This window comes from Podarcis gaigeae (assembly GCF_964106915.1).
Source record: "Podarcis gaigeae genome assembly, chromosome: 6".
NCBI classification, from domain to species: domain Eukaryota; kingdom Metazoa; phylum Chordata; class Lepidosauria; order Squamata; family Lacertidae; genus Podarcis; species Podarcis gaigeae.
In genome coordinates, this window is record NC_139682.1 from 58307394 (window position 1) to 58323144 (window position 15751).

The window sequence follows — 15751 nt, forward strand, 5'->3', positions numbered from 1 at the left end:
AAACAGTGTTTTTTAAAAATAATGCACCTTATATTGCCAATATACTTAAGACCCCTTGCATTGTAACAGACAGACTTCTGTTCAATTGCAACTTACAAGTCGTGGGTGCTAGGTAGCTGGAAAATAAATAAAGAAATATTAAAATCTACCCTGATTAATAGAGGATATTTGGTAACCAACAACATCGCATGCCTGTAGGCAAAGCTGTTTTTTTAAAAAGGAAAGGCACCAACTCTTAATTCTGCTTAGCCCCCTGACCTTTCCCTCTATTCATTTGTCTAAGAACACTGTGCTCCAAGCAAGTCATCTGATAGCACTACCCATAATAGTGAATTCAGGTGTTGAGTGCCCAAATAGGCAACAGAGCCAAAATAGGCAAACTGAAAACACGCAGTTGTCTTCTGCTACCTACTATCTCCCTCTAGACCAGAGTGTTTAATAATATCCCAACAAGTAGCAGTCATTCTTTCTAAATTGCAAAGTCCCTGTGCTTAATACTAACTCAGGAGGGCTGACATTTATTGCCATTAACACTCCCTTGTTGCTTCACTTGCTCTTACTGCTGGCTCCCCCCCCCCCAACCAATTAAGCTTTTATCCCATTTTCTAAATGACAGGATATCAACTGCTGCCATCAGACAGGCCTATATGTTTCCTCTACTGTAGAATGAGATTCTGAATAATTTTTGAATCTTTGGATCTAGAACTGTGAGAGGAAAGTCTTCATCAGGCAAGGCCTTCTTCCACCTGCCTTGCCCCACCCTCCAGTCTCTGCTTCTCAATTTGTATTGTACTGTATTACTTTATGCGCTGTAACTTGCCGTTGTTTTATTGATTAAACAGAAATCCACTCTTAATTATAATAATTTCCAATTTTTATATGCTGATATTTAATATTCTATGCTATTCTAATGGATTTTTGAATATTACTTTATTTGATATAAGTTGCTTATTTTAAAGTTTTTTTATTATCACATTTTTGTATTGGATTAGATGGTTATAAGGTGTACATTCTTTGTTTCTTCAGCTTGGAAACCGCCTTGGGTATTGTGAAATAGAAAGACGGTATACAAATTAAAAGTGAAATGAAAATGAAAAATGAAATTTTGAAATGCAGCCAACAATCGTCCTTGATCACCAATGCTAAAAACTAGCAAACCTGATGAACGAAAATAGATGCCTGGCACATTTAATGTCGTTTCAGATTTTTATCTACTTCCGCCAGCTTGCCTTTTCCCCGCCAGAAGCCGTCTCACTCAACTTCCTATGGATACTTCCAAAACCACACATTTGGCAGCCACCACTCCTCTCCAGCAGCGTGCCAAACATATTTTTCAAAAGGTGGTAAAACTATATATACATACCACTGTTCTTCTGGTCAAGGGTTAATGTGAGGGTCTAACAGTGCAATGCTACACATGTCTACCCAGAAATAGGTCTCTTTTGAGTTCAACGGGACTTATTTCCATTTAAGTGTGTATAACTGGAATGCAGCCTAAAACGGTTTGCATTGCAAAGTTTCAGCTCAGGAAGTTATCGAGAAAAGAAAAACCCCCAAGCATGGAGACTTAGAATGAGCTCCTCCTTTGGCAATTATTCAAGGAACAACGGAAGGACAGCTCTGCTTGTGTTCCCTTGCACAAGATCAAGGTGGACAAAATGTTCCTTCTGCAATATCGGTGACAAATTGATAGACCTCCTTTCAGTAGGTAGAGCACGAGACTCTCAATCTCAGGGTCACATTGTGCCAAAGATTCCTGCATGGTAGGGGGCTGGACTAGATGATCACGGTGCTCCTTTCCAATTCTATGATTCTTTCACAAGGCGGCTTACCAAAATAAAACAGTAACAGTAAAATAAGGAAAGAAGAGCCTGGATAGCTCACTTGGTTAGAGCGTGGTGCTGATAACGCAGCCGCATATTCCTGCACTGCGGGGGCGGGGGGCGGGGTTGGACTTAGATGATCCTGAGTTCTGCGCTTCTACGATCCGAAAAGAACCTAAAACCGAAATACTGTCTCTGAGCATGTGCCGAGTGCAAGGCCGTACCCACAGTCTAGTCCAGCGAAGCTTGCAGGGGTTTGTGGGGGAACGAGCCCTTTCTCCTTTCGATGCTATTTTATAGAATAAGTTCCTTACCTTGGGGGCCACCCGGCGCCTCCAGAAGCTCAGCGCCCCCCGTCCCTTACCTGGCCCCCTCCCTCTCCTGCCCCCCCTCTCCGCGCCGCCTGCCTGCCTGCCTGCCTCCGCCTCGCCTCCCCTCCCGGCCCTGCCCTGCTGCATTGTGGTCCGGCCCGGCCGGCGGCGGCGGCAGCGCCGAGCGAAGATGGCTGAGAAGCAGCCGCAGAAGCACGACGGGCGGGTGAAGATCGGCCACTACGTGCTGGGGGACACGCTGGGGGTCGGCACCTTCGGCAAAGTCAAGAGCTGAGTATGGGGCGCGGGAGGGGCGGGCTCGGGGCTGCAGCCGAGGAGGGGAGGGAGGGAGAGATGGAGCGCGCGCGCGAGGAAGCGCCTCTCCAAGGCGCAGCGCGCACCCCCCCCCCCCCAATATACGCACACGCGCCGCAGGCACCAGGCTCAGTTATCCCTCCGTCTCCATCCTGCACCTTTCCTCCCCAGAGCCCCCTCCCCACCCCGGTGTCCCCCACCCCACAGTATATCCCTTTTTATCTGAGGCAGCCACCGGCATAGGAGCCAACTCACAATAAAATGTTTGAGCCCCCCCCCCCCCGTTTCAAAGTTCATGGGCATTGCCCTTCAAATGGCATCGATGTCATGTGATCGGTTATGTGGGGCTTACCTGGCCCCCCCCCCAATATTTTAGTCAAGTTGGCACCCCTGGTAATGCCATTCAGACACAAACACACGTGTATATGTGATCAATTATGTCATGGAATGTGATCAGTTATGTGTGGCAGGGCTTACCTGCCCCCCCCAATATTTCATTCAAGTTGGCACCCCTGCTTTGCATTTCCATCTGACCTTCCATTCAGCCAGGCACCCAGTCCAGACTTCCCCCTCAGCTCCTCCCATAAACACCTTTGCACTCTTCTCCCTGCTGCCTTCAGAAACCCGCAATAGGATGCTGGCTTGAAGCGTTAGGGTCTTTTTCAAAGACTCGTGAATTGTAGAATTGGAAGGGACCAAGAGGGTCATCTAGTCTAGCCCCTTGAAATGCAGGAATCTTTTGGCCAACGCTGAGATTAAGCATCTCATTCTCTACCAACTGAGTTATTTGGAAGTTCTCCTAGGGTTAGAAGACGAAAAGCTTGTGGCTTGAGATCGGGAACACCTGGCAAGCCTCCAGCACACATACCTTCCTCTTTTCTCTTTCAGTCAGCGCTAACAGTACACATGAGCTGTGTATATATGCTTTAGCAAAATAAAAGTGCCAGGGAGAGGGGTCCCTGCCATGATGAGTTTCCAGCAGGGAACGTGACACTGTGGAAAGGACAGGAGGGGATAAATAGAGGCAAAACGTGTGCAAGCCGAATGCGGTTACCCACACTGCTTGGCCTCCAGTTAATGAATCACATAGCCTTTCCTCCCTTCCTTCCTGTAAGATGTGCAATGCATTGTGAGCCCTGCCTTTGGCTGCTCTGGCATGTACACATTTTGCTCCCTCCAGCATTTGCACAAGGTTCAATGACATTGGACATCTTCAGCTCACATAACCTTGGTCTTTGGCTGCCCTGTAGTAGCCTTTTAGAATAAACTTCATGGGCATGCTGTCACCAAAGAAACAGTTTCAAGAGGAATAGCTGTGTTAGGTCACAAAACTCCTGGCTAACAGTTTAATTATGGCATCATCAGTTGAAATGGACTGTACTTCACGAAAGCTTATACTGTTATAAATTCAACAGACTTTGAGGTGTTAAAGCTGAAGTGAACTGTAGTCCACAAAAGCTTGTTTTATCACCAAAGAGATGCTAACTATTAGAAGCTATTTCTATTATTATTACTATTTATGAAGTTGTTGTGAGATATTTGTGAGATATTTTCCAGTGTTGGCTGGCAGAAAGTGTCATTCATACATGAGTCTGATTCTTTGCAAATCCATGGAGAATCTTCACATCGTGAAGTATTTTTTCCAAGGTTAGCATGAAGTTAATGCAACACAATTCTGTGCATATTTATTCAGATATAAGTCCCTTTGCGTTCAGTTGGGTTTTCTCCCAGGTAAATATGCACAGGATTGCAGCCATATTTGTTACATTTTTTAAAAGGAGCTCAGATGACATACATGGTTAATTCTACCCATTTTATCATTGCAAAAAGCTTGAAGCGGAAAAGTAGTGAACTGCCCAAGGTCACCCAGTCGCTGGATGAGGATTGAACCTGAGTTTCCTCATTTTAAGTCCAGAGCCACACTGATTTCTTAATCACACAGACCCTCCCATCTGTCATACTCTGCCCAAATCATATCCCAATCATTGCAAAATAAAGTCCAGGCTTGTCAATTGCCACTTGCCAAGTTGTTTGTAGGGAGCAAGATTTGCTCCCAAGCAAGAAATTATTTTTATTCTTTTCCCCTTAACAGCCTGATCCTATGCATATTTTACTCAGAAATGAGTCCCACTGAGCTCAGTGAGGCTTAGTCTTAAATAAATATGTATAGGATTGTTGTCATCATTCATTGGTGTGCTACAGACTACTAACGTGGGTGGGCTAGTAAAACATTTTTTAGGGCTAGTAACTTTAATGGGCTCATTTGCAAGGTTGAAAAACACTGTTTTTCAGTGGGTATGAAAGGTTTAGGGCGCAGCACACAGTAGCTAGTATCTAACTTTCTTAAGAACCATTGTAATAATTGAGCTGAACCATTTCCTATAATGTTGCTAAGGACACCCTCTGAGTAGACCTACTCAGAGGGAAATACTGTCTTTCAGCATTCCTGCCTTATACCATTTAATTAAAACACAGATGCGTACACACACACACACACAGTAATGTGTTAAATAGTGTATCATAGGGAGTTGTGCCTCTGCTTCATGGTTATATTAGGAACCTGAGTTACCGCACTACGCAACAAATAACACTGTCTCTCTTGCCTGCATCTCTTAAGACATTCAAGTAAGCTTAACAAGTCCCAAGGGAGCGAAACAATAATATCTCTGTATCAGTTCCTTGCTGTAAGCAAACGATGGATTACAAAGCAGACTTGTTTATTATTAATTATTAATGTATCGGCACTAAGAAAACCACAAACAGACACATGTAGGGGTTTTTTTTTTAATTGATAACAAATGAAAGATGGGCTACTCAGTTGCAGCTTAATACTTTGGTTTGTTTGCTTTGCTGGTTTGGAGTTTAGCAAATGTTCTGTGTGAACTACAGCAGGTCGTAGAATAGATCATCCTAAAGTGGTCCCCAAAGCATACAACTGGGACTTTGTCCCATTGGAACATATTTGCATTGTTGATCTGGGAGATGCCAGATAAGCATTTATTTATTACATTTATATACAGTACTACCTTTTATCTTCCAAGGATCTTAATGTGATGTACGTGGTTCCCTCCCGCCCATTTCGTCCTCATCACAACCCTGTGAGGTAGGCTAGACCATGGGATGGTGACTGGCCCAAGGTCACCCAGTGAGCTTCATGGCTGAGTTGTGATTTGAACCCTGCTCTCCCAGGTCGTAGCCCAATACTCTAACCAATACCCCACACTGGCATAAGATGATAGACTTCCTTATGACAGAAATAGCAGAGAGAAAATTCCAATTTCAAGGATGTTTCATACCCGCTGGGTGATATTCAGCCTTAGTTATAGAGTAGTCCCGCTGAAATCCAATAAGTTTAAGTAATTTGCTTGCTGATTTCAATAGGTCTACTTTGAGTATGACTAACGTTGGCTATCACCCATTCACTCAGTGATCTCCAGCATTGCTATCATGTGCTTAGTCTCTTTCCCACTCAGTTAGTCCCTAAAATATCAAGGGATGATTAGGCCCTCACTCTGCCCCCCCCCCCCATGTATAAAAACACAAGCCTTAGCTGCATCCTCAAAAGAACGTGTAATGTGTGTGAGTTCAGCTGCAGGAGCAAGCTGTGAACTCAGTGAGTGCTGTTCCCACTACTTCTAAGGCCCAGGTTATTTCATGCATGTGTATATACAGCTGGCATCTTTGTTGTTTCATCTCCCAGAGCAAAATATTAGCAGTACAGTTGTCAGGAAACATGTCGTGCTTTACTCCTGTACAATACAAACGTAGCATTCAGGAAGTAGCAGGTAAAGATTTTTAGAGGCTCAAGATGAATGCATTATTGCCTGCTAATGTATGCAGAACAAGCTGCTTAGAGGTATAGGAATGATCAAACTAGGATAACTGTTACTAGACTAATTTGTGGCCCATATTTTTTTGGCTGTGGCACTGCAATAGGGTGCTGGAACAAAAGTTACTAAACATGGGTTTGCTAGGATCCTGGGAGCATAGTTACAACCTGGAATATGAAGGGGTATCCAGATGCTAAAGCTGACATGGCCCTGCATGTTTTAGTGTTTGTGTAGATATAAGAAAAATATTCTTATTTTGGCATCTGCATCATATTGCAGCAATGGTAAGAAAAGACCCCCCCCCTCTTTTATGCAGCTGCATAAAGCACAAAAGCCAAATCCTCTTTCACACTTGGTCACCCAAGGCATGAAAAGCTATATGATGTGCACCCATTTTGCTGAAGCAAATACCTCAATTTTGCACAGAAACATATTGAAGGACTTGGTTTCACTCTGTGTTTGGCTGTTTATGAAATAGCATAGTGGCTGCAGCAGGCAATCGAGGGATATGGAGCAGAGTGAATTTCCATAACAGGAAAAGGAATGATAATTCGTATTTAGCCCTCCTGTCGTTTCACAGCAATTGGTTGGGAACATTTCCTAGGGTTTATGTTTGCCAGAGAAAGGTCGAGATAGAGGCATAGATTTTCACTAGAGGCACCCATTGTCAAGTGGGATTCAACCATATACGGGCATATTCATGTTGCAGAGTTATGGTTGGTTTGATTTAGTGCCTTTGTGAAACAAACCCTCTTCCCCAAATACCAGACTTCTTGCAAAAAGGGACACGATGGGGAAATGCACTAGAAAGGGTGGATAATGCTACCTTCATGTACCATTGTCTAGCCTCCCTGCAAACAAATCAGAATAAATGCTCACTGCTCCATAGGTCATATAGCTAGAGGAAAAACCCTTTTTCAGTGATACCCCAGCTGTGGAATGCTCTCTGCAGAGAGGCTTGCAGTCTTTTTGGTGACAGGTAAAAAAAAAAAATGTAACCTCTTGATTTTTAAATTTAAAACCTGATTCGTTTATTTCTTGTTGCTGAAACCTTTTTGTTATATGGATTTTAATCTATGCTTTGTAGTTTACTTCATTATTAGGGCAGGATAAAAATATGGTTGATCTGTAAAATAAATAAATACACTTGTGCGATGCAGAGCATAGCATCCTGTTAACATTTCCTAGCCTAGCCGAGTACATAAAAAGGAAACAAGCCCAAGTGTTTTTATTTGGAAGTGTGGCAAAGCACTTTATTTTTAGAACACTCATATTGAGGAAAGAATTTCAGACTGCTCTTATCTCTGCTAATAATAGCAACTTGCTCACCCCATACAGCTACTGCTTTTACGACTCTGCTCCGTTCTTTAGTCGGGGCCACAGTCACTGTCACAGATAGTCTCTTGCCTAGTTTTAACATTCCATGACTTTTAAATTAGAATGCTAAGCTGTGTGAGAGTTCAGTGAATTGTATCCTAAATGGCATTTCATTGTTTGCTGTAACAAGCATAATGGCTTCTACTAGAACCTTACAGCTTGGGACTTTCTATAAAACTCCCGTTTGTTTGTTTTTCGTTTCCAGAGGGGGTGGCCACGTTGGTCTCTTGCAACATGACACACACTTTTCTGAGTTACAGATAGGTTTGCAGGGAGGGCTGTAAACAGTAAGGTCAGAGGAAATGAAATGCAGAAAAGCACAGACAGTGATAATTACGTAATTAGCAGCAGTGATTCATAAAATGTTAATTCAGACATGCTGGCATTTGTAAGCCAATTAACACATGACTTTACTAAAAAAAAAATCCTTTGTCTTAATGCAGTCCATAAATAATAGCACTGAACTCTTGATGCATTGTAATCCAACTGTTTCAAGTTGCAGTCTCCCTTTAAAGTTCCTCTGCCCCCAAGATGGCCACTCTAATGTCACAGACACATATTCTGTGAGGTTGAAATATTGCCATTTCTGATCTCAAATTTGTGTCTTGTGAGAAAAAAGAGAGAAAGTGGCTTTCAACTGCAGCGGGAGCATATTTGCTCACTGGAGTGAACCATTTGCCCTTGTTGGCAAAAATAAAAATAAAAAAATTAAATCACTGGCAGCTAACATCCCTCTTCACAATGTACGAAGAGGATGATGAAATTGGGGTGGGGAGAACATTTCACCTTAGACTTAAAATTATATTATTACCTTTTGTTACTTTTGTTTCTGTTCAGGGCCAAATACCCCTTCATGACAGTCTGTCGTTATTATCCAGTATACATTATACGTACTTCAATAAAACATGAAACTTTTCTTTCTTTCTTTTAGTTGGAGAACACCAGCTCACACGGCACAAAGTAGCGGTCAAAATTTTAAATAGGCAAAAAATTCGCAGTTTGGATGTGGTTGGGAAGATCAAACGAGAAATCCAAAATCTGAAGCTTTTCCGACACCCCCATATTATCAAATTGTAAGTACTGCTGCCATTACTCCCATTGCTGTGTGTTGCATGAAATGGGGATACTGCCCTCAGGGACCCTGTGTGCTCCTGTTACTTTACTGTGTGTTGAATTAATATTTTCAAAGGTAACCTGCAATGCAATTCCAGGCACATTTATTCTGGAGTAAATTCCACTGAACTCCACTGAGTTTACTTCCTAGGCACGGGTGGTGCTGTGGGTTAAATCACAGAGCCTAGGACTTGCCGATCAGAAGGTCAGTGGTTTAAATCCCCTCAACGGGGTGAGCGCCCATTACTCTGTCCCAGCTTCTGCCAACCTAGGAGTTTGAAAGCATGCTAGTACAAGTAGATAAATAGGTACCACTGTGACGGGAAGGTAAACAGCGTTTCCGTGCACTGTTCTGGTTTGTCAGAAGCGGCTTAGTCATGCTGGCCACATGACCTGGAAGCTGTACGCCGGCTCCCTCGGCCAATAAAGCGAGATGAGCCCCGCAACCCCAGAGTTGGCCACAACTGGACCTATTGGTCAGGGGTCCCTTTACCTTTACTTATACTACAGCCTTTGCTTTTCTGTACCACAGTAAACAGGATCTCTATTGGGATTCTGTTAATTTATGACTACCAGATTAGGGTAGAGGGAAAGTTATAAAATATTGTTGTAAAACGTTCATCTCGTCATCTGGGAGCTTGTGATAGTAACATACAAGGGCTGGATTCTGAGGAACAGAAATAAAACTTGGACTAGCTGATGGATTTGAAGTAAATTCCTGGATTTTATGGAAGGATTTGATGCACATTTGAGCAATTTCTTGGGCGAAGCAACTGAGTCTGCTTGTTAGATGTGCATCTCACTCTCTGGGATATTGTGGTTCTGTGCAAAAATGGATTTCTGAAAAGTAAAATATTTTGACTATTATACTTGGACTTCCCTATCCTCTTGCCACTACGATTCAGTTTTACCATATTACTCGAGTCTGAGTATTATCTCCCATCTTTTCAAACATTCTTGAACATCTGCAGCCACAATGGAAATTTGAAAAGAGGGTTAGTCATAAGTGAGGTATAATTATTGTGCAAAGATTCCAAGAGAATCAATAAGCTTATGGAAGAAGAAAGGTAAATCCATCAGAGCCCAGAAATAGTTTATATCTGCTTTAATCATAAAGAATATAATAAAATTCACCTTTAGAAGTGGAAAGCAGTTATGCGTGAAGTGCTAATTTTAAGGACAATGTTAGTTTAGTGAGATTAAGTAAGCACTAGCTCTTGTCTCACTATTGAAAAAGATGCAGATAAAAAACAACATAATTTTTGTGTGTCTTTTTGTTAGGTACCAGGTCATCAGCACACCAACAGATTTTTTCATGGTAATGGAATATGTGTCTGGTGGGGAATTGTTTGATTACATCTGTAGACATGGACATGTAAGTGACTTTTTCCATTAAGGATAAATGTGTGGGCGGGAGAGAAGTGAATTCTACCGATCTATAATATCTTTGTTAAATGAGGGTTCTTTTTAAGGTTATTAAGGCCAAAAATAGAACTGGCTTCATCACAGACCTATCTGGAATGACCTACAACTGGCCTGATGGCACTGCGGTGTCCTACACAGTCTTACAGTGCAACCATTTTGCTGATCCATCTTGCCTTGAATTGCATATCATTTGAATAAACATGTAAGAAGCAAGGCAATAACCAGTAGCAGCTTCCTGGCTCTTTATATTTGAATGCGTTCTAGCAAATGAAAGCAGTTTGGTGATAGTGATCCAGTCCTAAATATGTTCTGAGATGTGTGCTTGTAATGGTGGTGCAATTTTTTGGGTGACATTGCATTGGTAGAACAGCCATTTCAGACGACGCTGAGCATTTATTTGCTGTTGCAGTATAATTTAGTGATAACTATCAGTTTACTATATAATTGCCCAGAAAAGACAATGAGCCACAGAATTTCCTAGAGTGTAGGTGATAGTTCAAGCTCAGAAGCAAGACAGAAGTGCTTGCCTCTGTAAATTTACATTTTACAGCCAATCAGCACAATTCATGGTTGAACAGTGTTTTACAGTATTTTTGTTGCCCAGATTTTCCCTGAAATAGAAATTATTAAATGCTTTTTAAAACATAGAATCTAAATTCTATGCAAAAGCAGTAATAATAAACAGATTTTGACTGTACTCCTGTACACATGTACATAAGTCTATTTTAACTCAGCAGGACTTAGTTCGGAATAGACGTGCTTAGGATTGTGCTCTTTCCATAGCGCCAATTCACAGGTTAGAGAGGATCTCATATCTATTTTTTCTTTAATCCTTCGGAAGCTATTAGCAGAACTGAAATGCTCCCTGCTGCATGCGATTTGATTGTCACCTCACCACTTGGACTGCATAAAATTCAGTATTTGAATTTTTGTACCCTGTAGTCATAATATTTCCTAATTTGATCCCTTGTTCATAATTTATTGAGGATATTATAATCTGCTATATTATTATACTTGTTATAGAAATATGTAAAATGTTAAGTATGTACTATCATTACCATTGTTTTACCACTATGATTAAGTGGTGAGGCGCATCCATTAATGGCCTGAATTCAGTTTAAAAATAGAGTTTCTATTAACAGACCTAGTCAACTCAGGCTGTTTCACAACAACTGCTAGGATCTTGCAGACTGAGACTGCAGCTAGGGGTGCCATTTTTGAATGCTCTCTAATTGGGGGATGAGACTTCCCTGCAAGTATAAAAACTAGGACATCAGAAAGAGTCTAGCCTGGAATGGTCCTTGTTGTCCTAGGGTTTTTTTCTTTGCAGGGTGTATTGGTAGGTGCCAGTGCTGGATTTACGTATAAGCTAAACAAGCTATAGCTTAGGGCCCCACTCTCTTGCCCCCCCCCAAGGAAAAAAAACAACAATTGGATGGACATTTCCAAAATATAAGATAAAAAACCAAATAAAATAAAACCTACATACAGCAACAGTGTTTTGTGTTGTGTAGGTTCCTATGTTGTAAGTAATGGACCCCGCCTGCTAGCCTGTTCCCTAAAATATCACTGGTTTGCTCATTTCTATATATAGGGTTCCTACATTCTGCATGGACTGGTTGCATGGCAACATGTGCAAATGGCTTTAGATACCTATTAGGTCCATAAATTACCATATAGCATATATTCAACACAAAAAACAGTGACAATTTGTTGTTTACAAAGGACAGCTGGACATATAAAGGGCCCTAATACCTTCAGTAGCTTAGGGCCTCATCAAACCTAAATCCGGCCCTAGTAGGTGCCATAAAAAAATATGATCTCCCTCACTTGGTCTGGTATAGCTCATTCTACTCTCTTTCCCTTAAGATACGCACAAAGAAGAAGAGATTAAAAACTTCCACTTTTGCTTTAGTTTGTGATGTCTGAACTGAAGGAACTGTGATTTGTTCTGTGTTTAGTTTAAACAAACCAGGATCATACCTTGATATGATATTCCGCTTTGTTAACAAACCATAGTTTGAATAAACCATAGTTTCTCAAGTTCAGGCATGACAGGAAACTGTAGTTAGTTGGTGCTCTCCTCATATGCATGAGGGACAGGGGCCATGAGGCTCATTTCAACAACACTAGTACATTATGGAGCTGTGGGACTAGGTGAAAATGTGACCCCACTCTGGCACATTCCTATTTTATTCTACTGTAGATCCATCCCCAATAGCATGCGCGCGGGGAGGAGGGGAGTGGATCTTAAAATGTGCTGGCTTTAGGTTTAAGGTTCTGGCCTGGGCAAGTTTCCTTGAGTGGGCTTTGTCCTCCACACTTTGCTAACTTGCCAGTAAAAGAGCTAGCAAGCAGGTGGCAGCACCTGCTGATCCTAATTATTACTGCCACCATTACTTATTTCCTCATCCCCCTCCAGTCCTAAACGAAAAGTAAACAAGCCAGTTGCAGCAGTGGAGAGGAGCAACAACAGGGCCAAGGATTGGGCTTTGGCCGATGCCCAAGTATGGTCACCTTTAGAGGTCAGTCCTGATTTCACAAGTGTAATATGAGGAGGCAGGGCCTTCTGTCTTTGGCCCCCATGTTTGGTTTTTCCAAATTGAGTGCTGTCAAGGAGTAGAAGGGGAAAGTAACAAGGGCAATCTAGTTTCCTCAGTTTGCAGAGGCCTTTCGAAAATTACTGCCATGGGCTGCAGTCTGTAGCAGAGAAATTTTTCAGAGCTGAACAATTGATTGGTCAAAGCAGCACAGTTTTAAAGCTTAAATGGCCTTTAATTATTTGACACACTTAATTATAAGAGAATAGTGAAATGGAATGTCTCCTTGGGATGGCTCGCCTCTGTTTACTTGTTTGTTTAGTGTTGCTTACTGTAATTCTGTCTCTTGTGGCCCATTAAGAGGGCACATTTTGCCTCGCTGAATATCCTTTCAGGACAAATAAACAAAAAAAAAATTGAGCCTTGTTTCCCTTCCTGTGCATTTTTCTAGGTTGAAGAGGCCGAAGCCAGGCGTCTTTTCCAGCAAATTCTGTCAGCTGTAGATTACTGTCATCGGCATATGGTAGTTCACAGAGACCTGAAACCAGAGAATGTGCTGCTGGATGCAAACATGAATGCCAAGATAGCTGATTTTGGTATGTGACCCCAGCAGCATTCCAGAAATGTGACCAGCTCTATGCCAATTGCTGAACTGTCTCAGGGCTAACATCCTTCAAAGAACCCAGCATCAGTTTTCATCACCATTAGCAGTTTCTTTGCTACTGTGAAAACAAGTTGAAAACATTAGTCTCATCTTCACTGAGTATTAAACCTGAAGGTGGACGTTTACATAACTGGATGCTTCTCCATACTCAAAGTTTTAAAGAAATCCTGGCATGTAATAAGTTCATTTCAGGGAGAAGGGTCCTAGCCTTGCCATTTCCCTGGCATCTAGTTTTCTACATCTTTTTCTTATATGGTGGAACACTCAGCCATATGAACCTTCACCTGCAGATTGAAACAATACAATTCATATGTTCACTTATCACCTCTAGGGGAAGCAGGCTTTTCTTGTTATGGTGTTGTCAGTGTGATTATAGATATAGAATAGAAATCATTTACAAAATTATTTTGGATCTTTGCCACTTTTAACATATCCTCTCAATATTTCATGCAGTTCCGTGTGGCTTCTTATACTATCAGGTTTCATTTATTTATTTTTGTCCCATTGACCATAATACTGCCCCTTAAAGCAGGCAGGACAGGACTGATTGCATTGCACTGATATTCAGCTTCATGCTAGACATATAGAAACATGAGGTCCTCCTCTCTTCCCCTTGGGGCGTACAGATGCCTTCCCTCTCTAGGCCTCCATTGCACAGAGTTTACTCCAGCTCTTGAGTAACCTAGATGAAGGAACCTGAGGAAAGATGGTCCATTGAATTCTCTCCAGGGGAAATGCTTAGAATAAGCTTTGAGAATCTAGATTTCAGTTTGAAGTAGATCTTTACATAGACCTTTCTACCTGTAGGAAATTATTTCTTAAGCAAATAATGCAACACAGTTCTAAGAGCCTTTTTTAAAAAATTAATCTATATCTTTCCCTTCTGCCTCCCTTGCTATTTCACACACAAACACCCTTCTCTCTCTTCTAGCAATGCCAAAAAATGAGTCTCTCTTTCTCTCTCCCCTCCACAACCTTTTAGGACTGTCCAACATGATGTCAGATGGCGAATTCCTGCGAACCAGCTGTGGCTCGCCCAACTATGCAGCACCAGAAGTCATCTCTGGAAGGTAGAACATTAAAGACCAATGGATACCCTTTTGATCAGAGGCATGTTATTGACATGGGATTCATTCATATAGCTGAGTAGTTCGTGGTCATTTATATGAGCTTAGGTAATGTTCGTATGGCAGCGTTCTGTCCTTCTGGTTGCACAGTTTGTTTTTAAGCAAGAAACAATAGCACCAAAAGGATTTAAAGTAGATACCAGGAATTGACCACCGAGGTTATTTCTGTTGACTGCACCAAGGCAAGTCGAAAGAGAGTGGACACTTCTAAGCAACACTCGAGAGAAATGTTAAGGATTTTTGGAGAATGTAGGGGAGAGCAATCAAAGAGAAGAGGCTTGAGCCGTTCTGGAATGGTGAACAGGCTCTGCACAAAGTTCAGGAGGATGTTATTGTAATCAGATGCTCTTCCAGTTGTCACTTGGATTCAAGGCGACTGTTTAGCATTGCTTCCTTTTTCCCTCTCCCAGCTACTTAGGGTGTCCTTTGGAACTTCAGGCAAGATACTGCAATGTCTTAAGGAACTGGTTAATGGCACCTTCCTTTTGTTCAGATTGTATGCTGGCCCAGAGGTTGATATCTGGAGCTGTGGTGTTATTCTCTATGCTCTCCTCTGTGGGACTCTTCCTTTTGACGATGAGCATGTCCCAACCCTCTTTAAAAAGATCCGTGGAGGTGTCTTCTACATTCCCGAATACCTCAACCGTTCAGTTGCCACCCTCCTTATGCACATGCTGCAGGTGGATCCACTCAAACGAGCAACTATCAAGGACATCCGGTAAGGTCTGGTGCCAAAATTACAACTTGTCCCTTACTAATATTTTTTTGATGATCTCTGAGAAGACCAACTAAGTTAGTTCTTGGTATGAGCTTTCGTGTGCATGCACACTTCTTCAGATACAGTGTGTATCTGAAGAAGTGTGCATGCACATGAAAGCTCATACCAAGAACTAACTTAGTTGGTCTTTAAGGTGCTACTGGAAGGAATTTTTTTGTTTTGACTATGGCAGACCAACACGGCTACCTATCTGTATCTGAGAAGACCATCAGAGAAAATCAGCCAATATGTCCTTAAGAAATAATAATTTTAAAAAAGGAAATTGGCTGAACAGGTAACAGAGCTGACAGGCTGGAAAACATCTAATCTAACCAGCTTACATTATTGCTATGTTCTCTTTATTGCTATGTTCTTTACAGTATTTCATAAGGAGTGACTGGGAGAAAGCATGATGAAACATCACCTAATGCAACCTCAGTTGTTGAAACAGCAAGAGATATGCATAGCA

The 15751-nt window shown here is 41.9% G+C and overlaps 1 protein-coding gene across 3 annotated transcripts in view; it reads left to right on the plus strand.

Annotated features, from left to right (window-relative positions):
• Nucleotides 1-1740: 1740 nt before the first annotated feature.
• The window catches only part of PRKAA2 (protein kinase AMP-activated catalytic subunit alpha 2), a 60850-nt gene continuing 46839 nt past the window's right edge, over nucleotides 1741-15751 (plus strand). For 2 of the 3 annotated variants that reach the window (XM_083742783.1, XM_083742782.1), the window contains exons 1-6: nucleotides 2279-2424; nucleotides 8588-8729; nucleotides 10051-10144; nucleotides 13186-13330; nucleotides 14381-14468; nucleotides 15019-15243. In XM_083742783.1, the coding sequence (XP_083598909.1) occupies nucleotides 2325-2424; nucleotides 8588-8729; nucleotides 10051-10144; nucleotides 13186-13330; nucleotides 14381-14468; nucleotides 15019-15243 (794 nt within the window). In that variant the 5' untranslated portion in view covers nucleotides 2279-2324. Of the gene's footprint in view, nucleotides 2425-8587; nucleotides 8730-10050; nucleotides 10145-13185; nucleotides 13331-14380; nucleotides 14469-15018; nucleotides 15244-15751 lie in introns of all 3 variants that reach the window. The other variant, XM_083742781.1, reaches the window with a different exon arrangement.